Below are 27,429 nucleotides of genomic sequence, written 5' to 3' on the forward strand. Positions count from 1 at the left end.
TTGCAGTGAGAAGTGTGAGGTGAGGTTTACCGGTGCTAATGAGGCATGCTGGCAGAGGCACACAAGCTCCACAGTCAGGGGGTGTTTGTGGCAGATTAGCGGTGGTCTTAGTGGAGCAGTGGGGGACATGAAGGGCTCCTGGCCCCCGTCACAAATCGGAGGCTTGGAAAAGAACATCTACTTTTACGCGTTGGATCCATTCCGTTTGTTTTTCTTGTTCCTCCTTGATCCTCTTTAATGCGATCCTCATTCGACGTGCACCCGCTTGCACACGTGCTCTGCAGGCTGCAGTGCACAGACACAGCTGGCGAGGTCTCTGCTGGACGATAAAACACACAGAGGGGGGGAAAAGACTTAAAAACAGGGGGGTGGAGGGGAGGGGCAAAGCACGCCACACCAGTACGACGCAAAACGTATTCATGGCTCGTTTTCTCCGAGTAGAGGCTAATCTAAGAGAGGCGAGTTATGCCTCAGTGTGAGATGTAAAACGAGATGAAATGTGAGTGAGATTCCACCGGACGACGCCAAGGACGAGGGCCGCCCGACACGGACCAAGATGAATTCATTTCTTTCTCTACTTCCTTTCATGGTTGGGCGCGCCAGGGCCGGGGCCCGCGATGGCCACTTAGACGAGATTGGACAGCTGATTCATGACATTTTCATTTACATTCAACGGCGCCGTGAATTTTTACGATTCCCGTGTCAGCAGACTGTGGGAAACCACGTGACCCCGAAGCCCGTGGACAGAAAAGCACCGGTTTGCATTGTGATGCGACATAACTCAATAGCAATCTGCATGGATATTTGATGATAAGGGGGGGGGGTGGGGGGGGGCTCTCTCTATTAAAATGCAAGCAGTCCATTCAAATAATTGATATCCACACACGGACGATAACTTTCCGCCAAGATGCAGATTTTTTTCCGAATAGCAACGGGCCCACGGGCCGTGAGTTACCGTCTCGCGGGGGGGAGGCCCGTTCCTCCTGCTCAAAGCCTCTCAGCCGCCCCAAAATGTTGCTTCCGACCGACTCGGATGTGCATCGGGAGTCTGTCTGTGGCTGCGCTTAATAAATGAATTAATCCAAAGTGATACCTCCGTGCAGCTTTTCATGCTGTAAAGATATATTTCACCTGATGGTGCAGACCTTTGATGACTGGCTTTTCATTTATGTGCAGATGATATGTTGGGGTTGACAATAGTTCTCGGAGTAAAAACGTGTCCGGTAAATCAGTGAAAAGCAAATTTGTGTGTTAAAATACAAAGCATCTTTGAGTTTTTAGCTGGCAACCATCAATTTGGCTGTTCAGAAAGAGGTTTCCTTTCAACATGAAGCAGGTTCTCGGTGAGTTCTGCACCTCCTCGCAGAGCCTCAGACGGGAGACCTGAAGCGTTTCGGGGGGGGGGGGGGGGGGGGGGGGAGAATGTCGCTGACGTCGTGACTCGCCCGAGCCTCGGAATCACAGCATTTCAACTAAAAAATGTTCACAATGGCAGGTCTCTTTAGAAGAAGGGAGAACTGCTTTTACTGGAAGGCGGATATACACAAACATGGAGGAAGCCAAACCAACCACTTAGCAACCGTACTCCTCCTGGTCTGCTAAGCAGTGTTTGGACCATATGGATTTTTTACTCACTCAGCAGCTCTCACTTTAATAATGTTCAAAAATGACCCCCAGTACAGGTCCAATATATGGTCGCTGTTCTGATATTACTTATAGTTGAAATCTAAAACCTCCACAGAGTGGACAGGGTTGCAGAACAGAATTGCTACAAAAAACAAGATGTTTTTGATGCATGTGTGTATGTGTACAGCTGTACACGTTACCTGCTACATTAATACATTGCCTCTTTCCTATTAGCAGAAAGTATAAATGACCAAATGCATTGTTTTTTAAGCGGAAGTCTGAAAGGGGAAATCCCCCGCAGCGTTGCATGATGGGAGAATGCTGTCCTGCCCGTATTTTCATACATTTGTCTTTCCAGCGCTAGCGACCCTCGATCATTACTGCACCACAGCGCGGCTCTCAGCCGGGTCCCTGAATCGATTTGGTGGGTGTTTGTCTTCGGGGCGCTGTGCAGTCTACTCAGTGGTTGGAGTGAATAGATTTGAACTGGGATTTGTCACTTGGTGTTGTGTTCAGGTGATATCCTGTGATCCAGTGCAGTTATGACGCCAACCCGACTTCAGCCTTCTATTGTGACCTTTTAAGAGCAGCATTTGCAAAAGCAACACACCTGATAATGTTCTCTGAAAAGTCATTATTGTGCATTTTGTAAAAAACAAGTTGGTTCACTCAAAACGAAAGAGCAGCAGAATAAATATTAATGCTGCACATATAATATATATATATGCTCTAACCAATGCTCTCTAATCGTGTAATACAAAGTTCACTACGACTCATTCTTTAATCACAATCATCTCATTACCGCAATCTCACACAATATGCACAATCACCACTGTCTGTATCTTTACGTGTGGCTTCTTGCCAGCGCTGCAGATTACAAATTCATGATCTGTTAAGTGGCGAAACCTCTGGGGCACTGTGAAGCTGCATCTTGGAAGGCTCCATTCACCTCTCAGCCACTTCCTCCAAAAACGCCTCATAGCTTGAGGATACACTTATACTTCCTGGTTTATATATATTTTTTCGCCCAGTTCTCTGTTGAGTCCATTTCCCCTTGACTTCACCTCTTAGTGGCTGTAATGCGTAGCTGGGAATACCAGGTAAAAACATCTCAACCTTGAATACATGTGTTTTTACAGTGTTTCCCTGTCAACCGGTATTACTGACATTAACTGCTGAACAACTTTACACTAAATCGCTGTAAATAGGTTATGGCGCCATAAGTTATTCTGCATCCATCCACACATCCACACAAGAGAGATGTCAAGAGACATGGAAACTGACCGCTTAGTTGGTGTTGAACGTTTTTACGGTAGAATTGAGGCCGATTGGTGTGCGTTTCTCACTAAACGTGTGTGCTTTCACACCAGCTACAGCTGGTGTTGTATTTCTGGCATGTGGGGGGGGGGGGGGCTTTACCATAAAGGGACACGGCAGCCTCTGCTGCAGCCCGGTCAGCCGGTCAGATGAGAGCGCGAGTGGTCAGCTGTAAACAAGCCTCGAGCGAATAGAGAACAGGAGTAATTTGGTCTCGTTTACGTCACGTTGAGTCTCGGCGACGAGCAGGAGGCAGCCCACCACTGTAGTTAAATGCAGAACTTTAAACATGCACGAAAGGTCCCTATCTTTTTATTTATTAAAAATTCCAATTATTACCTAAGATGCATCTCTAAAAAAGATTTACACTGTTTGTCACCCCATCCTCCATCATGAGCATCGTCAAAAACCAGGCCAATCCATCCAAACATTAGCTCTCTAGTAACTTCTGATTTCACTACTCCACCAGCATTTCGTGCAGTGGGGGTGTCTCCTCTCCTTGAAAAAAAGAAGTGTGACCGTGCAGAGGCCGACGAGAAGAGGACCCGCCCACTTTATTACCCCTGTGGAGCACCTGGTTCTTGCGCAGTTCTTTTAATGATTGCAGCTGAAGTCTGTCAGCTAATGCCTTTGACGGGTTCTCGACCCCATTCATTAAGTCACGTTTTAACTCCGAGACAAACCCTCTGTCTGATTAGTGCAAATCCAGGAGAAATACAATCACTCACACGTGTCAACACTTCAGTGTCGAGCTGTGAGAGGGAGAGGGGTGCAGGGAGGTAGAAGATAGAACGATCCATCCCATTCATGCATGTTTCCTTTTCTCTTGTGGTGTCGGAGCCACCAAGGTAAAAAAAAAAAAAACACACACACACACACACACACACACTTCCAACACTTAGTATGCATTCAGGTAAAGGTGATAAATGGTTATCAGCGGTAGATAATGCTCAATAAATTAGCTTCTGGCAGATGGATAAAAAGACGATGGATGATTGGCATCTCTTGATCGTGAGCGTGCATCACTGAAGTATTGGTAAGAACTTTGAGATTTGTATACTTGATGTCACAAAGCCCTGGGACACTGGGTGACTACGTGGTGGCCTGACAGCGTTGAGTCGGGACGAGGAGTCTTGAGCTCCATCGTGGAGCGGTGAGTCCGGCTTGTTGGATGGGCCTCCTCGCGGGGGGGGGGGGGGGGGGGGGGGGGAGGGGGGGATGAGGCACCGACATGTTGTGGTCGTTGACAAAGCCCGGTTTGCGTTTCTATCTAAACGTGTCGAATGGTAGAATAATGAAAGCCTCACTAAATTGAAATGAGGATTTAGCCAGATAAAGGTTCCAAGGGATTAGTGGTGGAGTCAGCCTTCAAAAGCACAAACCAACGGGTGACGTCACGATCATTGTATGCACTATGAACACTCTACGGGTGTAACGGATGGAAGTTCAATCGGGATCCGTACAGATAATCCTAATTAGTCATATTTGATGGGCCATAAAAGCTCGAGAATCATGACTAGACTCCTTAAACACTAAAATACACTTTAATTTTCCCTTTTAAATCAGCTTTCATGTTTTTGCTTATCTTCAATTCATTACCATAATGAAATATATTGTGACTCAATGACTCATAATGGAATATACTGTGATTCACTGAGTCATATTAATTAAAATGTGACTCATGCATAATGGGTATCAGAAGAGCCACGGATTCATTTGTCCAAATGAAATGCACAGTGCTGTGTATCTGCTTACAGTTAACGCTACACGTTCCAAATTAAATGCAAAAGGAGATCCGCATGCAAAGAACGTGGCTGTGAATTGGTCAGAATCCGGGTGGCGGTTGAACACTTCAACACGTGCTGCTGCGAGATGAATGAATGAATACTACTAGAGCACACTGTCGAACATCATTTGGAGGAAAACATGTTCATTCAGTGGGAACATTTGTTTGCAGAACTCACGAGCAGCTCTCCTGTGATCCAAATGTTATGAAAGAGCGCCACCATGTGGATCACAGCTGAAACGGCCCCAGAAGGGTATGCGCATTATTTCTGTATTAGAAATATCGTAATCTTTTTCCCTCCCTTTCTGCTGCAGTGACGCAGCGCGAGGAAGACAGAGAACACCTGTCCCTAAAATGGCTTTGAACCCTGTGACGGGGACGTGGTTGTTTTTTCATGACGGGTTTCTCCAAACTAAAGCGCGGCTTATTATCCTTATGACATTTAGTCCTTCAACTTATTTTCTTCTTCCTGTTTTCGAAAATTGTTGGATATTACATATCATACACCCACATGAATGGTTTTCTAAACTCACACAGAGAAGAAGAAGGCAGATCAATGAATGATTACCGGACTGAGTTCGGGTCGAATGTCGTCTCCTCAGTTTCCCTCCAGCGTCACACTCAGGGTTCTGTTCTCAGAGCAAATCCCTTCTGAAGTTGCTTCACCTGTGACAGATGTTTCCTTCTTTCCTGAATGGCGGGTTTGGAGTTTGCAACGGTGAACACGGCCCTGCAGAACCTCTCTTTGTTCTCTGGTTATTGGACGACCCCACGGCGCAATCGCAGATCTAACGACCCTCATTAGTCACCCTGACTGCGTGATCATTTCTTTTGAACGGGGCATAATTACCGATTAATGCTTTTCTGAGTGGAAGGCCAGCCACTTCTGGGACTATAGATCAAACGGAATCCAGAATAAACCGACAGGACGTTGCAGAACCTGCACACATTCTGGATCATTGCGCTTTGTTTTGCTCTGTTTTGTACCTTAGTCAGTGCGGGGGGGGGGAAGAGCAAACAGTGATGGACGTCGACAAAACACACCGACAAACTGCTTTTTAAAGTCACATCTACTGCTCACTGTACAAATCCATACATAATTTAGGCTCCCTGGTAATATGATAACACACAGGGGGTCCTGTAGCTGAAGGGGAACTCACACCAATATTCTAAGCTTTTTATGTGGAAGAATAATGCACATTTTATGAAGCTGTGAAGGTACAGAAGATGGGAAGGGGGGGGGGGGGGGGGAATTTAAAATGGTGATATTGTGGTGTTTGTTTCTAAACCACCGCACTCTTTCACTTGGGTTTCATATTGGTTTGGATGATTCAGTTGGGTTTATTTCACATCTTCTTCCCTTTTTATTTAGGCTTTGTCACAGCGGATCAGTTATTTAGTAAGTTGGTAAACTGGGCCGCGACCGATATTTTTGTCATTTAATTGTCGGAAAGTTCCTCTATTAAAGGTCAATGTGTGTAAATGTAACGAAAACACTTTACCAAGAGCCTGGTAAATACATAGAACTTCATGATATAACAGTCATTTCCTGGTTAATCTCTCTCTCTACAAATGGCTGCTGATCCGGAGCTCAACGCACATTTAACAGAAGTTGAATGTTTTGACGAATCGTTTTTTCCCTTCCTCCCCCCCCCCCCCCGTCTCCTTGGTGGGAACAAAGAGCCTCGGCGAGGCCTTCGTCACTCTCGAGGAGCGTAAAGCTCACACACTACCATTTCTTTTGGAAGCCAGCGGAATCACGTGACAGCTCGCGCTCAGTATTTCTCCCCCCTTCCGAGCCCAAATCGACTTGGTGCGAATCTGCCCAGTCGAGACGAGCGGAATTGGAAGCAAAAGGTGGAATTGTGATGCTGCAACACTCGGTGCACTTTCTTTCTTTTTTCATCTTTCAGCTCAAATTTAGTCACAATGTGGAAGAGCAACTTGAATAATGAGCTCTCATTATAGATTTTTATGGCAAGGGTTGAATAATAATAGTACACATTAAATACCTAAAAGATCCGTTCACTATTCAGACCGAGTAATTACTCCTCCATTGAAGCTACCTCATGTATCAAAGGTTCTTATCAACGTCAGTGGTTTCCTTCACAACGACATGGCAGAGTATTTCCCTTTGTCATTGGTCCAGATGGCACTAAGTCAAACAACTTAATGTATTTGTTGGTCACAATGATCTGCGTAGTCCCCTCGAATCTACATCGTTGGATGGAGATAATGGATGGAATTGGAAAGGACCAGTTGTGTCACATTAAAAGGGTGTAAAGTACTGATCTATGTTGTCCTTCAGTTCAGTGCTTGGCACACTGGAAGGACAATTTGCCAGGAAGTCCAGATGATTGTCATTCACACATTAGCTCAACTGATTCACAACCATTAGCATTAGCGGCTAGCCATTAAACACCCACAACAACAACGAACCATTGGATCTGGGCCCGGATGTGAAAACCAACAAAACAATCCGTCCTCTGAACTGCGCGGTCATGGATGACAACTGCGAGGGGATTGTTTTTTGGTATAAAGCAAAGTTCAACTCGACGTATGGGCTCGGGTTCTTTTGGATTTTCGGAGGTAGCAGCCCCGTGGTCAGTGGACATTTTTAACCTGTCCCTTTCGCACCGTGATGGGTTCATCCCTCCCTGCCGGTGTATGAAGGCCACATTGACCCGGAGGAAATGCTGACTCAGAAATGGACCGCCTTGGTCCCATTGGTCTCATTCATTCAGCTTGTCTTTGAAGCAAACTCCCTCTGTGGCACGTCATCGACCACAGGAACTGACGAAAACGACGTTGCACTCGGTTCTGCCAGCTGCAGCATGAACGGGGCCCTCATCGGCCCCACTGGCTCGTTATCCCTCATCATTTGGCTCAGAGATCCGTCTGACTGGATGTGGGAGCTCTGCAGTATTAATGATGTGCTTCCTGTTTCCCCTCCGGTCCAGACAGCCGCCGATCAGGCTGTTTCTTTGTTGTTGTTACCATTCGATAGTAGTTTGGATTTAGTCCTTCACTGGTATTCTGATATTTGGTTTATTGTTTCCCATATTTGGCATTTTACGATCAACTCTATATCATCCCATATTTATCAAATAAATGGTTGTTCTTGGACTTTGGAAATAATCTTTTTCAAATACATTCATTAGGGGTTGATGTCCTTATCTGGATGCTCTGTATTGCTTCATTCAAAATGAATCGGGTTAGGAAAATACAGAAAACATTCTCAATAAAGGATGCCGAACTTGACAAAACTAACGAATGTGAACCTTTCCAAAAAAAAGAGAGAAAAACTCATAACAAATCCCAATTCCCTTTGCTTCATATTATGGAGCCTGTGTCCCTGCAGGTGGTGCATCCAGAATAACAGCAGCAGCACGCTGTTAAAGCGTCTCTGCAGCATTCTGTTTATCCAGGTCATGCCGCAGCAGTGTAACCAAAGCCACTCGGTGAGATCTTAAAGAAGCATCACTCGTAAAAGAAATAAAGCATCAACATCAATAAAATGTACCGTTAAATACCTTTATGCAGCCTTTTTTTCCATTTAAAATGAATCTTTTCTTTACCCAAATCGGAGCTCTGCTGCATCTAGTTTTTAAATTTTTTTTTTTGTGAGATGTTTGCAATTCCAGAAACAACCTCAAGATGGAAGTACAAATCCACCGGTGTGGACTGAGCGTCGTTAACCCCTCACCTCAGTGGATCCTTGTAGCCCTCCCCTCTGGATTATTGTATTCAGGACCCAACACAACAATTACTCTGAAAGAATGAGAAGATGAGTCATTTATTTAGTTGGGCTCATTGCAATAATTGGACCGCTCTGTTCAGTGAAAAAGGGAAATAAACGTCCTAAACGTTCACAATTTTTAATCTCCCGCAATTCCAATTGGTAGCGTGGGGCATGAGGATCGTAGGGCCCGTCTTTTTGGGTGTTATTTACATTTCTTACAAGTTATTGCTATACTAGTTACACAATGCGGTTTGAAAAAGCCAATATATACACAGGAAACACAATGATTACATGCATTTTGATGGATGTAAATTCATCATTTTGAGGTGAACTGCTGCAGAGATGAGATATTATTTTTGGCCTTGGCAACGATGTCATCTTTTATAAAGGCTCTTGTGGCAGAACTGTGGTCCTCGTAAACAGTAATTCACCTGCTCACATATCGAGACATGCATTAGATATATATGGACTCATGTTGTCTCGGGGAAGGGCCATTAAATGGTACAATACCAATCGAAGCGTCCGAGCATGAGACCCGGAGGGCGACCACGTGGAAAAGCTGCCGACGTGGCAGAAACTAGAAATCTATGCTTATAGATCTGCAAATAAATAGATCCTTTCCCCCCGAGCTGTGACACTTACAGCACGGGGACTGTCGAGTCACTGTGCAATCTCTGTCTTCTCATCGGGCGCCGGGAGGCGTGAAGTAGGGACGCGATTGGAAACCTGCCAGTTTGTATCCCTCAGAGGAAGAGCGCGCCCACGTCGCGCCCGTTCAAACGGAAATGTCTGGCTTTTCTTGGGTCTGGACATTGAAGCGAGGCAGCGCCATGCAAACATACGTTGACCTTGGACTTCACAACTAAAAGCCGACGCGATAATCAGGATTGTTTTGATCGGAATTGAGATGCAGATCATTTCAAATCTACGAATTGTACTTCCACTGCGTTTATTTCCATGTGGTCTTGAGTTAAGTTACAGCTAATGGGCACGTCTTTGCATCAAATAGTCGTTCATTGCTGTGTGCAAGCCTTCATCAAACAGAAGTGACCTTGGTTTCATTTCTTAACCCCTCTGCCAGTTTCTTTTTCTTTTTTTTTCTTTTTTTAATCAGTGGTGGACTTTGGCTCAGTGATGGAAGTGAAGTTCCACCCTAAGTACAGGAAGCCCAAGTCGTGATCTCGACTGAAATTCGACTCATTTGCCGCCCCGAGCGGGTCTGAAATGAGGAACGTCCCGCCTGTAACGCGCTGATTGTTAGTCTGGTAGGTGAAAAGAAACACGAGCGCTGCTGATGGAGTTTGGATCCATATTATCTTTTCTAGTCCCCTATGTATCCCTCCTCCTACGCTTGTGAAAACACTTCCACATGCAGGGTAAATATTATGTTTTCGGTGTCCTTATCTGGCCCTTCTTGCCGAAAACGATCATTCTTTAATATCCAGAATATTTGTAATAAATAAAAAACGTAATTCATGCAATGATGCTCAGAGTTTATTCAGCTGTGAGTTGCTCTTAGAAAATAAATGTATCAACTAAAACCCCCAAAAGTATAATCAGCTCTGAATTAGACTTGATTACAAATAATTAACTCAATTAATAATGGTCTTCTTATTGCAGTCACATGGGTGGGTAATTTGCAGGAATGATGAGCTGTTGAGCAGTTGTGCCGCCCCCCCCCCCCCCCCCCCCCCCCCCCCCCCCAGCGGCCTGCGGGTAAGCAGCTCACAATAAACCAGCGGCATCAGCGCCGTGCGAGGCCAAAGCTCTGCTTGGAGGGGGGGGGTGCATCACAATGCATCGAGCAAACAAAAGCTCCGGCTACTGTGACCGAGGTTGTCTCCTCGCATGCTTTGGACTGTGTTTGTTTGTCTTTTTCACTCCGTGGGCGTCCTGGCGTCCTTCCGCGCCTCGACGTGGGCGTCCTGCCGCCCGTGTGCTGTTTTTTTTTTTTTTTCAAAATGTGGGCGTCCTGCTGCTGACTTTGGTTCTTCTTCCACTCGCTCGGATGTGAAAGTTATCGCCGCTAAAAGGCTTGTTAGCGTGGATCGAATTTGCAGCGGCTTCCATGTCAATAACACCAACATTTGCATTTTTGGAATATCTCCGAGAGTCGATTTGATTAAAACTCCTTAACCCATATTTCTCCTTCTTAGCATCATGTGAATTGTAAATTGTAAGTGCTGTAGTTAAACCACATTACGAGCATGCACTGAATGCATTTGATAGATGTAGACTATACCTCTTTGATCCAAATACAAAATAATCAGTCCTACTGTAAAAGCAATTGGTAAAGTGCTAAATGTGCTAAATATTTTCATGCATTTTCAAATATTTAACCACATTTTTACAATTCGCTCCTGAAAGGCTGTTTGTAGTCAAATAGCAATTTTTCAAAGCACAGAGGCGTTGCTGGAAAAACGTCTATTCCTCAAGGATCTTATTTTAGCTAAAATATCAAAGGCTGTCGTACAAAAACATCTCGTACATTGTCTGGAAATCCAAAAATGTGCACGTGCTTGAGCAACATGTTTCTCCTCCATGCACGACAAATATCAAGAGGATCCAAATGGATTTACGGTATTTAACATGTGAGGAGTACTGACCTCTTCTCAGAAGATGTTAAATAGATCCTGCAACGTGATGTTCCACACCCAGAGGTCAGTACTCTTCACACGTTAAATACCTTAAATCCATTTGGATCCTCTTGATATTTGTCGTGCATTTAAACGCTGCGATCCATTACCGGTTACTCTTCTCCATCAACAGCCCGAAGCGCTCTGTGAAAGACAATGAACCGACTGACACTCAGCTTAGCTGCCAGGCTGCTCTCTCTTCCTGTTTCCTCCTCTCCTTCTCCGCGTGAAATGTTGAAGGCCACTGTACACTTTCAAGAACGGAAATTTATGCAAAGGATTGCTGTTTTTCTTTCTCTCTCATCGTGAAAAACACACACAATAAACTATGGAGGTCACAAAATGCCTCTCAGCAGGCTCTGGGTACCTTCACACTGGGCCAATATCACTCTGGAGACCAGGGCTTCTCTCTCATCAGGAGACGGAAGTTTCTGGACGAGGGACATTGAGTCACATGGCGCCATCCCCGGAGAGCCGATATCTCTCGGGCTCTTTCGCAAGGCACTCATCCCAGTTTGGCCTGTGGAGCCACAGTGGGACGTATTGGATTCTAGTTGTGGGCGCCATTGTTGAAGGTGAGTCAGGGTGGTGCCGAGAAGAAGCATCTACGGTTTAAAACGAGAAGAAAAACCCCTTGAAGCTGGATCTAACGATTCTCCTAAAGGGCCTGCAAATACAAACTCACTGTCATGACTAAGACTTTATCACGACAAGTACGCAGCAATTAGCAGTTTAACCAAGGCCCCCAAAAACCAGTGAATCATCATCATCGGGAAGACCTTCAAACTCCAAAACTCGACCTTTTTCACATCTCCCTCAGTGGGAATAGAATACAAAGTGGAGCTTTCACTGCGCGTATGTTTCTGGGTTTGCTTACAGGCATTAACAAATGCAAAGCAGGAAAAAAAAACCTTGAGACAGGAGTTATATTAATATCTCTTGCATGACTTATGGAGCAGCCTTTTTACATTTCCTTTGTTACAATACTCAGACTGCGGGGAAGCAGCTGGAAGCTGCGGTGGAAGAGGTGCGTCCAATGTTTGACCGGCGGCGAGCGGCAGGGATCTCCTCCGCTGGCAAGAACTCGCTTTCCAAGAAACCTCGAGGACAATACGCAAGCAAAGTCCCACCGCGCGGCAAACCAGATGCGGGCTTCGAGCAGAAGAAGCCGCTCCGGCCCACGCGGAGCCCATCACAGAGCGATTTAGAAATACGAAAAATCCAATCCATGCGACGTTGATCTTCATCAATTCGTCACGTGACACGTGATTGAGGCGGATTAAGGAGTCCAGCGGACCCCTTTCGGGGGCGGCCGGAGTTCTAATTGGACCCAATAAAAAGGGGGGGGGGGGGGTGGGAATCTTTGGGCAGAGGAAACGGGACGCTGCTGGGGTCCAATACTCCATTAGAGCCGTAATGGGAATCATTTATCAGGCCTGTGGTGAGTGACCTCCACCCTTTGCACGGACTGCTTAATATTCCTCCTGTACTAACCGGCTCGGAGTCGCCCGCATTTTGTTCTTACTTTCGTGAGGTGGACCTTGATTTCCTGAGCGATGCAGATGGTGGAGGGTGGGGGGGTGGGGGGGGGGGGGGGGGGGGGGGGTGAAGGCCGAGGCCCGGCACGATTCCATCACATTTCCATTTGACAGCCGTGCATCTCAAATTATTACGCAGAATTTAACCCCCCCCCCTCCCCCTTTCCGGCAAATAGAGTATGCCATAATGTGAGAAAAGATCCACATCATCTTTTTCCATCAAATTGATTTTATTTTATGAATTTCATTAATATCTTGGGCTGAAGAAAATGTTCTTTTTAGAGCGGGAGTGGTTCTTGTCGCCTGCATTGCGTTGTGTTGTGCGGTTTGTGTGTCAATGTATCGGCCAAAAGGCTTCTTTAGCTTTACCAACATTTCGACACAGGTCCATTGTGGCCAATGATTGCAGTAAATTAGCCATGGATGATAATGATGTTGGAGTTAAGTATATTCTCTGCATCAAATCGATGGGGGTTCTTGATTTGTCACATATTTATGAATAAGATTTTTTAAAAATGTATTTGCAATTATTGCTTATTTTACTATTTTTTATTAGTTAATACAAATGTTTTATCCACGAACAGTTCTCAATTTAAAACTATTGTTAAAAGAAATGGTTATACTTGTATTTATTCTGCATTGTTTTAGAATCACATCTTACTTTATTAGTTTGTGTTTGAATTTTAAAATCCTTTCCAATATTTGCTCGATTAAAAGGAAATGGCGTTTTTTATTTTTGCCTTTCAGGCTGAATCACACTCCTCCATCTGTCTGAATGGTGACCTTGCAGCACGTGACCCGATGAACCCCGAAGCCTTTTATACAGCAGCCGAACAATGGCGGGAATGCGTCTCACTAAAGACGTGCTCGTCCGCTTACATCATTACCCCCCCCCCCCCCCCCGACCCCCGCCCCCCCTTTCTTCCTTCCTTCCTTCCTTCGGCGTGTCTCCGTGTTGTCTAAAGAAGACAGATCCCTGACCCCCCCCCACCCCCCCGCACTGCCTGAGCCCTCCTGCGTTGCTTTTTGTCTCCCTCACCGCGTGCGCGTCTTGCTGAGCGCGCATGTGTGCGCGTAGGAGGGTGCGCTCAAAAAAAGCAAAAAAAACAAAACAGGCGGGCGGTGAGAGAGAGAGAGAGAAGGAGAGAGAGAGAGGGGGGGGAGAGAGAGTGAGAGGGAGAGAGAGGGAGAGAGAGAGAGTCGGAGACGGGGTGAGAGAGAGGGAGAGAGAGAGAGAGAGTGAGAGTCGGAGACGGGGGGAGAGGCAGAACGCGTCTGAGAAGGAGCGGGAAAGGAGTGTGAGACAGCTATGAAATTCATCCGAGCTATTTTCTTACTGCTTCTCTGTCCAGCGTTGAGCCTCAACACCAGGTAAGAGAGACGCGGGGGTTGGGGGAGGCTTTGGGGGGAGGTTTGGGGGGGGGGGGTGTTTGCCCCCCCCCACAGCCCACAGACCGGGGGGCTCGCGCGCGCTGTTGGCAATCTCCGATCTCCGATCACTGATCGGAAGGGTCTGTTCCGTCCTGCCACGCGGAGCCCTGCTTCAGCATGCCGGGAGGGGGGGCTTGAGAGAACCTTCCAGTCCCCCCCCCCCCCCCGCATCTTTTAATGTCCTTTCTATCTGACCACAGGCTGTTGTCTCCGCTAGTTGGCTGGGAAACAGTTGTCCTTTACTGGGATGCGATGCCTCCTGAATTGTGGTGACGCTGCTTTTTGGGGACTTTTTCTGTCTGCTGGTCTGGGAGGGGGGCAAGTTGAAGCCTGTGGAGGGAGGGGGGGGGACAAGGATACTTGTGTTGCAGTGTCTTGGAAAAGAGCAGGTGTGTGTGTGTGTGTGTGTGTGTGTGTGTGTGTGTGTGTGTGATGTAGGCTGAGTAAGAGGGAGCTCGGAGAAGGGGAGTATGATGATTAATTGAACCATTGATAAAATCGTCCTTCTCCTCCGCCTCGATGGGGGCCACTGTGCCCCATGGAGACATCGCACGCAGGGAGGCAGGCTTTAGAAAACTTGCCTCAGTGGACCCCCCCACCCCCAAAGAGAATCCCAAACATTTCTGACACTGCTTCCCTGCCAGGTAGCTGCTGAACGCAGGAAGCTGAGGGAGTCAGCTGGCTTTTCAAGTCTGCTGAATAGAGAAAGACCAAAATGTTCCCCCAGAGTGGCCCAGCACACGGCTGCTTCCATGACTTCTTTCCTCCTTGCCTCCAGTTTTTACAGAAGATAAATACTGGGTTTTTTTTCTCCCTACGTTTCACGCATCTCTAAAAGCCAGATGCGGACAATGATTAGGTAATACAACGAAGGGGCCCGTGTGGCAACCATGCACGCCCTTCAACACACCTACACGCGCTCAAATACAGCAGATACATAAATAACCTCCAGGCGTCGGCCCTGGAAACGGCCTTTTTGTTTTCGGCTCGTGCAGACGGACACGCTGTGCTTTATCGGTTTCAACTGTGGAAGCGTTAGAGCGCTGGTTGGAGTTTGATTTGATGCTCCGTGTCTCTGGCTGTATTTTGAAGTGGTGTGTGGCCTCGTCGACCTGCCGGGGGGGTGGGGGGGGGGGCGTCTTTCGGGGGCTAAGTGGAGAGGGAGGGAGGGAGGCATCATCACAGATGTTGTGCTACCTCTTGGAGGTGGGGCGATGCCATGAGATGGAATGACCACATCATCAGGGCTTTTGGTTTGAAAACGGGGACACTTCTGTGACCTAATATAGGAAATAGGAAAAGAAAAAAAATAGTATATGATATTGATATAAGTCCTACTGCTAAATGGCCATTGTCCTTGTACAGGGACGCGTTTTTTAAGTCAAGCCTGATGTCTCCCTCCCCACGAGAGGGCGACCCGAGTCTCGTCCCCGCGGTGAAGCGTTCCCGCTTATTGATTAAACACTGATACCTGATCGGTTCTCGTCACTGTCCAATACCCAGAGGGACGGGTTTCGCTGTCGGGACGGAAAAAAAAAAGGTGGATCAGTGGATCCCTCATTTTAATTAAAAGATTTTGGCACCTACAAGGACGGCTAAATGCAATTTCATCACGACAAGCGTCCATGATTGAATTCGATGAAAGGTCAAACTGGTTGATTACTTGTCTCTTCCTGCTGTGGTTGATATTATTGTCTCCCCTCCAATGATCCAGAGGTAGGTCTGCTTCTGAAATCCAATCGGTAATTAACATTTTCCCGCTATGTGTTGTCTTTTGATCTCGCACCGCCCCCCCAGAGGGGAAACACCAGTTGGCTGTGATGCATTTCAAGCTGGTTTAATGGTTGCTGACATGGTCAGATTATTAAAAGCTTTTTTACAGAATTCTGGACCGTTGCTTGTCATTTCTTGAAGGTATCTCATTTCAAACTGAATTCATTTCGGACATTTCTTTCAGTCTTTTCCTTTCATATCATCAAAAACACGAGCGAAGCCGAGGGAACTCTCCGGCCGTCCTAATATCCTCCCTTTCTGCCGACGGCTTCCTCAAACTGCTGTCACATCTTTTGTTGTTATCCTGCAGGTCGCGGGTCTCATCATTTGTGACATCCTCATTTCTTGGCTGGTAATGGCGTAACGCCGAGGACAGAGCGACTGCTAGGTGCACCCCGCGGCGCCAAAATGAGTTGCGACTCCCGCCGTCTCGTCCGTTGCTCCGCCTCGCTCAGCTCGACTCGCTATCAGCACATCAGTGGCGCATGAGCGAATCCATTTCGTACGTTAACCACAGCCTCCACCGCGTGACCTGAAAGAGTCGCCTTGAGGGCCCATTTCGAGTTGAGTTTGATTGCTTTGGTCTCAATTCTTGTTTCGCAGCCTTCAAGTCCAAAAGCCTTCTCGACCTAATCCGTGCGACGACGGATGCTGAAACAAGGATGTTAAGATAATCTCTTTCAAAACGCATGCAATGTTGATTTCTCAAACACTCATAGGAGTGCTGCTGTTGAGATGAATTTCACTATAACTAATAGAGTGGATTGCCACATAATCGGAGTTCGGGGCGAGGGAATCAATTGGTCTTCGGGCCATGGCGGTCAGAGTGTGATGCTGCTCCTCTGCATTTCGCCTGCTTACTCTTCTGCGTGCAGATCAAACAGCAAACATTCCCCTTCGGGCGGTTTCCTTTGGAACATGTATGACACATTTTCTTGACTTCGTCTTTGATGTCTTAGTCTTACCTTTAGCAGGCTCTTTTCGGATATCTGGTGGGATCTCCGCAACATCAAATATTTATGAGTATTTTGGACTGCAATTAAAAGGAATATGGAGAGCCCTGCATTATACATAGAGCGCAGACACAGCCGAATCACTTTATCTTAATATCTGCCTGTAGCTACGAATTGAAATTCTCTTTAAAGGGTCTGACACGGAAGATTGATCACAAGATGTAACAATTAACAAGGCAGACAGAATTGTTCTACATTGTAAGTGGTGTTGTTGACCATGTACACTTTCCTCGTACGTTGGATTTGTTCAAAACGTCCTGTCATTGCTCCGTGACACGTTCGGCAGTCCCACAAAATATGCCATTAGGCCTCTAATATCTACGCTTTTTCCATCACAGACAGAAAGCGCTTTCGAGGATAGAACGTCTCGTTTGGGCGCCCGCTGAAAAGCCCCTCGGCCTCACATTCATTACTCACAGCGGGGGGCTTCTTTGTCTCAACCCGTCACATGTTTGCAAAGTTGCAAAACAATCCACCGATCATCATTTGCATCCAAACAAGATGTACAGAGGCAGTGAGCACTCCTGTCGGGATTCGGGTTCGCTTTGCACTCTGCAACGCGGAGATGGAAGATACGAAGGGGTAGAGTCCAGCGGTTCACAAATATTGTCTCCGGCATTGGGGATCTGAGAATCGACTCGAGGTTGAGGGGGGAACTGATGAGGAATTAGACCTAACTATTGACCAGAGAGGGGAAATGGCAACGTCAATCTATACGCTGATGGAGTGCAAATGGTTAGCAGGGTAATGACCAAATGCAAATAATCCGTCCTCCTATCCCTCGGCGTTACTTTAGCCCTCGGATGAAAAACAAAAGCTCTCCTTATTCTCTTCCTTTAAGTCGCGCTGTGTGCGCCGTCTGCTATCGAGTGAAAGCCTCCATCGTTATCTAAATGAACTGGTTCCTGTTTATACCCGGAGACGCCGTACGAGCCTCTCTGACCGGCCACCCTTGAGCTAAAAACATTTATGCATTTTGCAGAGCAGCAGTTTGGCGGGAATGGCTTTAAAGTGTCTGGCCGGAGTGACGGGCCACCTTAAAGAAAGGGCACGCGTTTAATCAAGGTTGACCTCCGAGTGACCTTTAATGTGCAGCACCAGTGATCTGTGCCACGATTTTGCTGGGGCGACGAGAAAGAAAAATGAATAAAAACGGTCACAGCGTTTCATGCCGTCAGACGACATCTGCAGTAAAGCAGAGACATCTCTGTAAGTGTTTGGTCTCCTAATTGCATTTTGCAGCCCGGTAATGTCTGGATCTGTCTGGATGATTGTTGAAATTCGGGGGACGTGGCATAATGGTCACACCATGGCAACCGCACTGAGCACACGCCGACGATGAAGTGGGCCGCGATAAACAGGACCTTGGGTGTCTCCCACAAATGGGAAAGTAATTAAACGCATCAGCGAGTGGTGACGAGTCGCCGCGCCTTCTGTTTTCAGGGCCACATCTCGGGGTACCGCGCCGCCGGCGCTCGCGTTGGTTCTCCGAAGAACGCTTGAAGCTCCAAGCAGCGCTTAGTTTTTCCAGCCCAGGGAGGGGTGTGTGAGGTGAATGGCGTGGTCAGCGCGCTTCCCAGAACACAGAAGGTTTTTTATCGTTCGATCGCGGCGGCGCCTTGTAGGCGGACTGAATACTTGCGTGGTGTCGAAGGAGGGAGCAGCATGTCCGGCCTGATGTGGTGGATGTGGTGTCATCACGAGTCACCACATTAGCTGGCTCAGAATACGATGTAAAGTGTTGGCACTACACCTTTAGCTCTGCTCTGGTCTCCTTTATTTAAGGACATATTTAGCTCTTTAGCTTGCTCGATGTTCACTTGCAAATCGGCTGCTGGGCCGGTCGTGTGGAGTGGGTTTTAAGAGCTTTTATTATTTTTCTTTCTGAAAACAGCTGTTGGCTGCCCCCCCCCCCCCCCCCCCACCCGGGGACACCCGTAGAGAGCGGAGTTTGCCATCGAGCAAGCTAAAAACAAAGAGCTGAAAAATGCTAAAACACAGCTGCAGGGCTGGCTAACAATGATCTGTGGGCTCATCACTACAAGCGGAATAACTCACACCTTGCAACACTACTGGATTCACCGTTAATATGAAACTAAAAATGGTCCATTTGGTTTCCTTGGACTTTTCTGCTCAGATGACTGCGTTCTACCTGTTGTGGCGCTACCCCGGTCCCTTTTCATTCAAGCAAGCTGTAGTTTTAATGCAAAATGATCGTTCTTTCAACCGTCTCTTCATTCCTGTCCCTCGCTGCTGTCAGTATTGATATCAGCTTTGAGTCGTCACACTCCCTGTGGTAATTGGCAGCCACTTAATTGCTCAGTCGCTGTAAACATGACGCTCGTGTTCCGTTAGTGGAAGGCTTGGCTTTTTTTGTTTTACAGTCTGAGTGTGAGACGTATAAACGTAATAAACAAAAGCAACGAAGGCCTCTTTTCGCCTCGCAGCTATTCCATGGAGGCTGAAGGAGAATGCATCAGATATGTGCTCATGTGGACTGACGCTTCGAATCCTCTTTGATGCAGATTTCAATACCGGCATTTAGATTTAGGTCAACTTGAATTTAACTTTGTGGGATGTCATCTTGTTTGAATCGGATTTCTGGGTCAGTGCAGTTTGATATAAATACTATATATATATATATATAGAAACAACAATTTAATGTATTTTCGAGGCTGATTACTATAAGAGCAACTAGTTATTCATCATGGATGAATCAGGTGATTATTGCTTTGTTTAGAAAGTGACAGAAAAACTATGTCCTTGACATTTGAACTTCGGGCTTTTTGGGGATGCCATAAAATGTCTTGTTTGCTAGAACCACAGAATTTTGGATTTTGGATTTTTGTTGGAGAAGTGACGAACTGATAAAAAATTACCTCATCAAAGTAGTTGATGAAGCCAGTAGCTTTGGATTCTTGACTTGATGCTTCTGCATTCTCATATTCCCACCTTTTATTTACACAATGACTCGTCATGTTTTTTTTTAGGGTCATCGTCCAAATGGAATTTCGCAGAAAAACCTCTGTCTGAAATTCCTTTGAATTTCACATGAATTTAAATTTGTGTTGCCCGGTTAAGGTCACTGTGACCTCGTGTCCGTCTCGTTCTGTCTGTGAAATGCATTTAAAGGAAGTGCGTTGCGTGAGGCCCAAAACAACGTCCGCTCTGGATCAAGGTCACTTGTTTGCTTATGAAAGGTCACTGTGGCCCCACAAAACGTGTGTTTGGTCATAATCATTATGACAATTTGGAAAGACATGACTGCAGCGCAGTCATTTTGTGTTTCATCTTTCACCGAATTTACAGCAACATAATTACTACTAATTGTGCTATTTGTCTATAGAAAGCAGACACTTGAACAATGCTCCTACTTGACACTATTTTTATATTCCAGAGTATTTTTCCCCAGTGCTGCCTCATTCAGTATTTTAATAAAGCCAGAGTTTTAATGTCATGAGACACACTCGCATAAAATTTAAATGATTTTATAGACGACACTGAAGATTGCAGTTATATTACTGAATGATTTTTATTTAAAAGGCTTAGGCTTTTTAAAAGAAGATTTTTGTATTTGAATATTTTTCCCATGTTGAAACACTTTTCAACGTTTCTTTGCGGCAAGTTCAGGGCAAATATACATAAAAAAGAGGTATGTTTGGACCCTCTTTTGACATTTGACATTAGAATCTTCTGTACAAATGATAAACAGATAAACCTCCTTGAGCAATGTTCTCTCCCACGATTCTTTAACATGACAGAAATCCTTGCCGATCCATTGATTGCAAAAGCCCCAGCAGATAGTTTAAATGTCACCCGTCGTCCCGACTGACTGAGGGACATGAAAAATGTATTTTTTTCTCCTTTTTATTTAAGCAGACACGGTCCTTTCCAGCAACGCCATGTTTCACATGGACACCGACACCCCTTCTCCCACAGGGGAGCTGCCCTTCACAGATCACATGGTCTCCATTGAACAGCTCCACTGAAGCAGTTACTTTGGTGCTCAGGCGGTTGAATGGGAGGGGAGGGGGGAGGGGGGGGGGCTTGGTGTTACTTGTACACCTTTTTTCAGCCTTAAGTTAGTTGTGATTCAGCTCCCTGTCACTAACCACTTCTCTAATCATCAAGCTGCCACCAGCGATCCATCCATTTTGCAAATTTAGTTATTTGCTGCAGTTTTAATTAGCTCACTGTGGAACGTTCCAGTTCTCAGAGACATCGCTCACGGAACGTTAGGAGGATCAGAGGATTTGAAATTATTGGTTTTGGATTGAACAGGAGAAGAAAATCATACAAAATGCAGGTTTGCTCGCGATACTTTGACCATGTCCTCAGTGGTTGGTCTTTTTGTATCAACCCATCTACTGATTCACAGCATTTGTCTTTGCATGTTACCTATATATAAATATATATATTGCACCTTTCTGAACCATTTCCCGAAATATAACCTGACATGGTGCATGCAATGAGAATAAGGACACCGCCTCTGAGGTGGATCAATCAAGATAAAAATGGTTTAGTATGATTAGAGACATGCTTCAACGATCCTCACAAATAGAACAAACAGCCGATGACACCTTCCCGACTGCCAGTGGGGGTGCAAGGAAGTGTCGCCCCCCCCCCACCCTCCTGTTCCCCGCTCAAGTAAACAATGAACTTTGCAAGCGCTTCCCTTGCGATTAGCACCGTTAGCTGCCAGGCACCGCCATGTTGAGAGCCATTCGAAGGCTGATTCAAGTGCTTCCCGTCTTCTATACACTACTTTTTTTGAAACAGGCATTTGTAGATATTGTCCTATCAAGGTGATCTGAAGGCTGAAATGATGCACGTGCGATAATGTGTTAATGAATAAGCAGAGATTGTTCCGGAGTGAATGGAGCCTCACGGTAGACGAGTTTTTTGACGACATTTTCCCTTGTGCGACTCCGCGGGGAGCTGCACAAGGGAAATGCAGGTGAACAAGCCCCATGACCTGCTGCATACAGCTGTTGTTTGAACACAGCGCAGCGAGGGGCGGGGATTCGCTTTCCTGCGGCATTCTGGGGGGTGGGATCCCCATCCGTCTGGAAATTATAGCCGAACAGGCGGTTTCGAGCCAGCAGTGCTGCATCAGATCAGAACCCTCCCTGCTGTCGCCTGGCTTCCGATCTGCTGTGGTCCACACGTGGACACCAGGGGGGTTATTGCAGTTGAGAATGATGTCGATTTGAAGTTCATTTTTTGGTGCGGGTGGAGCGGACTGAGGGGGGGGGGGGGGCGAGCCTTCTTGCGGGCGCCACGTCGTTGAGTTATTGCGGTCCGATCACGGTGTGGAGAGCGGCCGGCTGGACGGGTGTCTGAGCGGCCGGAATTCACTGCGCGGCTGTCACTGGTCTTAAGCATAATTCAACGGAACGAGTTGCCCACATGATTACTAAGCTCTTTCCTCTAATATACAACTCGGCTGGAGTACCGGCCAAGGCACCGGTGGTCGAGGGGGGAAACACGGCTCACTGGGATGCACCGTAAATATTCAAAGAAAAACAAAGCAAAGTAATGTTCAAGAGCTAAAATTGATTCCCGAAGATAACACGTAGACCTGCCGAACTAGCGCTGTTTTTCATTTCCTGCCATTTTATGAACCCCCCCCCCCCCCCCTTCCCCGCCCCCCCCTGTCTGTTCGGTGCTTCTCCGCTGACTATACTGTAGATCACGGCCCGGCTCCCGCGTACCCTTTTTCCAAGAAGCATAATATCTCCTTCTTTTGGTGAAGGCTACATAAATCTGACTCCTTTATCAGCCGCCAGCACACCTCCTCGAAGACGCCCGGGCGGATTCTGTAATGTTTATCTAATCATTTCCTGGGCATATTCCGGTGTCAGGATCCATCCTGTCTTGACAAGTGCTGGTTCCATTCGAGTCCCCTATCGCACCTGTTCCTCCAGTGTTTTTCGCCATGACACCTGACTGATAAGTATGAGCGTGTAGGAAGAGGCGGGATTTCAGCAGACACACACCGTTTAGCGATGTGTTGCACCGCGGCGGCGGTCCCACTCGCGGCTGCTTTTGTTTCACGTTTTGATGGAGCGATTCACGCCTGCAGACCGCAGCGCTGGATGGCACTTTTGAGACTCGAGCTCATTCCCTGCAAAAGGGAAAAAGGTGTCCTGAGGAAATACGACCTGCACGGATTTGTGGCCTGCATAAAACTAAGGGCAGATTTAAATTAGAACTATATTTCCTGCCTTGTTGGGATTTTTATCTAACTGCATTCGTGGCTTCTCATTAGCAATGTGCCATTTTTTTTTTTTTAACCGCTTATCAATTCTTCAAGCGGATTCCTTGCCGTACAAAACAAAAAAAACCCATCCCATAATTCTTTTCCAGCAATGCATCTGGATCAAAGGGGTCACTTGCCAATCCATTTTTAGTGTCAGCTCTGCTATGTGCCAACAGATGGAAACGCGTCCATGCGGTTCCACTTCTCGCTGATTCCATCCCTCTGATCAGTCCGTGCCCCTGAAATTATTTCTTTAATTTCCTCCTCGAGACAACTGCAAACCAGCGGAGAAAAAGAAAAGAGGCCGCCCGGGTCCCCAGAATGTGGTCTGTGGTTCTTTGGCGTGTGCACTGAACCCGGCCCGGCGGGCACACAGAGGCCGGCGAGAGGGTGTTATGTTGCTCGAGTCCACCGCTCCCATTTGCCTGTCTGTCAGACGTCCCGCTTGGCTGAGCTCCACACAGTGATGGTGTTGACAAAATGACAGGAGGGTGGCATACTCCAGCGAATGTCAATTTACCCCCCCGCCCCCGCCCACACACACACACACACACAGTCCAACCCCCCCCCCGAAACGCCAGAGGAGAGAGCCGCAGGTTATCTGAAAGGTTTGAATATTTACATAAAAACAACCCGGCTACCCACGTACGCAACACGGTTCTCTTGTACGAGCGTAACGTGCACGCGCTGTTGGTTGCATCCCATCAGCTGCAATCAGCTTACACCAAGGAGGAGGAGGAAGGTGGTGGTGGGGGGGGGGGGGCACTATTAAAATGCTCCTTGACGCTTCATCACAATGACAAAAGTGACGGCGTGCGGGTCGTGCGGGTCGTGCGCCGTCGGTTCGAACACAGCCGTCCCTGGGCTCGCTCGCCGTCCCGACCCGACTGCTGGGAGGAGAGATCCCTTCTAATGGGTCTCTGATCTTCTGATCCGTCTAATAGGGGCACAGTTGCACTGCAGCCCTTTTGGAATGCTGAATAAACACGGATGAAGTGGAGGTTGTGGGAGCTGCATTCACCAAACTCACCTCAAGATGATGAATAAGTTTCACCAAACAAACCACCCTGGCATGTTTGGCAAGATGAGCATTTGATGACTGCTGTGTGGATTACCACTGATTTAATGGGCTTTATGAAAGTCCCCAGAGGACGAATGCAGGTGTTTGGGATTATTCTTCCAGGATACTGTTGAAGATATTAAAACAGGAAGTCCGTGCACCAAATCTATCGAAATGGGCCAATGTTGTCATCACTAAACAAGAGCCGGGCAGGACTCACTGGTTAATACACCTGTATTGATATATACCTTGAAGAAAATAATAAACAGAAAGGCACATTCATCTGCATATTTAATACCTTCTTTGTGAGATCAGGCTCACAAATGAATGTCTCTTCTAATGCGGCGATGTGACAGCACAAAGCTGTGCTGTCACATCGCCGCATTAGAAGAGACATTCATTCGTGCAGTCTGCATGACTCGTTTGGGTTTAAATACTAGTGGATGTGGATATAAAAAATGCACCATATGTAAACAGCAGTCACACTTTCAAACCATTAAATATTTAGATCGGAACATCTGCCCTTCAATCTTCATAATCTTCCCTATTTCTTTATGCTCAGATTGCCAACACGAACGGTTTAAGAAGATCACATTCCACAACAGGAAAGATCTAGATCAGCAACACCGTGAAGCAATTAATATCCGTTCCGAGTCCAAGTCACACGGCGTGTGATGAGAATATCGTAATGAGGGAAAAACGTCTCAACAAACAATATAAGTTTATCCGGCGTGCACAGGGACTTCCTGAGCATGTTCAGGAAGTCTTCCCCCTAGAAGTCAGACTCATCACAAAGTCATGTGGGTTTGGACACCACAACCTGTTGTCGGTGTGAATCTGCACTACAAAGCTCATTGTGTCTTCCCACCTGCGGGCCTTATGAATAATTCGCATCTGTTGCTGGGAACGGTTTAATGTCTTCATTCTGGCGAGTGAATTATGCATGCTGTGCGAGTTCCAAATTGTAGAACCAGGTTGGCGTTGTTTGGCACACGGAACTTTGGAGTAAACAAAAATATTGCGTATCAGAATGATATAATTATGATTATGGGTTTTTTAAGGCCAAAAAATTGCAAAATACTCATAGCTATGCCTTCAGGCAGCGTTCTAGATTTTTATTGAGTTTGCTTTTAGCAAATTAGAGTGAATTTTTTTTCAGTCCAGTACACAGCAACAGCGTATACGACTAGGGCTTTTATTGTGAAAGGTAAACTAAGGTAAGTGGGTCTGGTGAAGGCGCCCTTTGTCAGAGATGAAAGGAGCAGTAATGTTTGCCTTGTTCATTTGAACTACAAAGGCTCCGAGTTAATGTACGTTAGAATGTGATTTTGAGTGAGGCCTTTCCAAAAAAACGTCACGTCGTTATTTGTGGATAGAAGGAAAGCTCTGAAAGAAATCATCTCATGAAACCTCCAACTTTTAGTCGTGCAAAAACAGTCGGGAGATGTTGTCGTGCAGCTTAGTCACGCAGCCCACTCACTGCATTCAGGTGTCGCTCGTAGATAGAATCCAAGGTGCCCACAGATTAAAAACTCACATCTGTAAATCCGCTTTTTTCTCTTTTGACAGACACCTTCAGGTTTTCAGGAACGATTGGAGCTACTAAGAGTCCGTTTACCCCGGAGTCCACAGGAAACAGTTTCCTCTCTCAGCTTAGAGTATCTAGCAGAGTCTCCTTGGGTGTATCGTATCTCCGACCGTTCATCCTCAGAGTCTCTCAAAGCTCGTGTAATATCTCATGCAATTTACATTAATCCAACACCTCGCAACCTGACATGACAACAGGTTCCTCTGAGTCTAATACTTGCCTGCCATAGCGAGCACAATCCCATTACTTAAATGGAAAAGGACTAATAATAAAATATTACTTACACCCTAACCGGATTAACAATGATCTTGTGCTCCTGAGAGTTTGAGCTGCCATCCCATTCGAAACCACCTCGCTCACATACAGGGGCTTTGAAGCAAGTTCCCTGGATTTGAGGAGGAGGGGGGGGGGGGGTCACACACGTGTGCCGGACAAACAAGCAGATGGAAATGGCAGGCTCCCATTTAGTTGCATTCCCGCCGCACCTCACCGCGCAGCTGAATCGACGCCGAGTGCAGGTCAGGTCGGCGAGGGAACGCCAAGAAAAGGGCAAATACCAGCGGCCTGTAGACTTTGCACAACACAGAAAATGCAGATGAAAGAAATGGAGTCTCAGCGGACGGCCCAGCCGGGCCCCCGTCCCTCCACCGCGGGAGTAGAGGGCGCAAAGAGAACCGAGGCGGCGGCGGCGAGGTCACGGCAAGAGGGAAATGTATCGTCGCACCGATAAAACCGGCTAGCCCTTCCACCCCGGGCCATCGACCCGGAGCCGCTCGCGGCGCCCCGGCCTCGGTGGAAATGCGTCCCAGAAGAGGTGTTTAGTTTTTATGACGTGGCCGGAATAATCAGTTACCTTCGTGCCAGATGTGAAAGAGAGGAGAAGGCCGTAAGGTCAATGTTGTCTCACTGTTCCGACGCTGGCAGGTCTTTCTTTTTATTTTGGGGGCTAGGTTCTTGTGGTCAGACCCACCTCGGTCAATCCCCTGCATGAAAGAAGGCAATGGGAGGAACAATGAGGATCTGGTGGACTTGCTGACTCGGGCTTGGAGCACCGCTAAGGGGTGGGGTGGGGGGGGGGTGGGAATGTAATGCAGTGGATTCACAGGCGAGTCCTTCAGCAGAGGGCTCAGTCCTCCAGTGAAAACAAAAGAAGCCGTCAGCATTGCCGCTGAGCTCAGCGGAAAGATCCTGCGCCCTGATTATGTGTTTAAAAAAAAAAAAAAGAAGCAGCTCGCTTTCAACTCTCTGCAACAATAGCTCGGGCAGCGGTAAACACAGGAGCACTTGGAAGAGGGCAGCTTCAGTTTCGGGGAAGATTCCCCTCATCAGGGCTTTTGACAAGCTGGATATGGACGAAAACCTAAAGTGGAACCAGTGAATTGGACTGGGAAGGATTTCCCACAATCTCACAATAAGCAGTTTTCAGAATGCGCTGCAGTTCCGTGGGTCACGCCCATGTTGTAAGTCACTGGAGGGGCTTCTGGGTGTATCGCGGGGCCCCTCCAGTGACTTACTTGCCGCCCCCCCCCCCCCCCCACGTCTCCCTCCATCCTTTCCTCCGGCACGCAAGCCGCGCGGCGCATTGCGTCGCCTCTAACCCTGGTTTCACGGCACACCCGGCGGTTACATCAGATCCTCCTCTGTTAATGAGTGGGAG

The 27,429-nt window shown here is 47.0% G+C and overlaps 1 protein-coding gene across 2 annotated transcripts in view; it reads left to right on the forward strand.

Annotated features, from left to right (window-relative positions):
* The first annotated feature begins 13,800 nt into the window (after positions 1-13,800).
* The window catches only part of luzp2 (leucine zipper protein 2), a 91,946-nt gene continuing 78,317 nt past the window's right edge, over positions 13,801-27,429 (forward strand). The window contains exon 1 of one of the 2 annotated variants that reach the window (XM_037482013.2): positions 13,801-14,016. In XM_037482013.2, the coding sequence (XP_037337910.2) occupies positions 13,955-14,016 (62 nt within the window). In that variant the 5' untranslated portion in view covers positions 13,801-13,954. The remainder of the gene's footprint in view (positions 14,017-27,429) is intronic. The other variant, XM_037482025.2, reaches the window with a different exon arrangement.

The sequence above is a fragment of the Pungitius pungitius genome, chromosome 4 (genome assembly GCF_949316345.1).
Source record: "Pungitius pungitius chromosome 4, fPunPun2.1, whole genome shotgun sequence".
In the NCBI taxonomy this organism is placed as follows: Eukaryota; Metazoa; Chordata; class Actinopteri; order Perciformes; family Gasterosteidae; genus Pungitius; species Pungitius pungitius.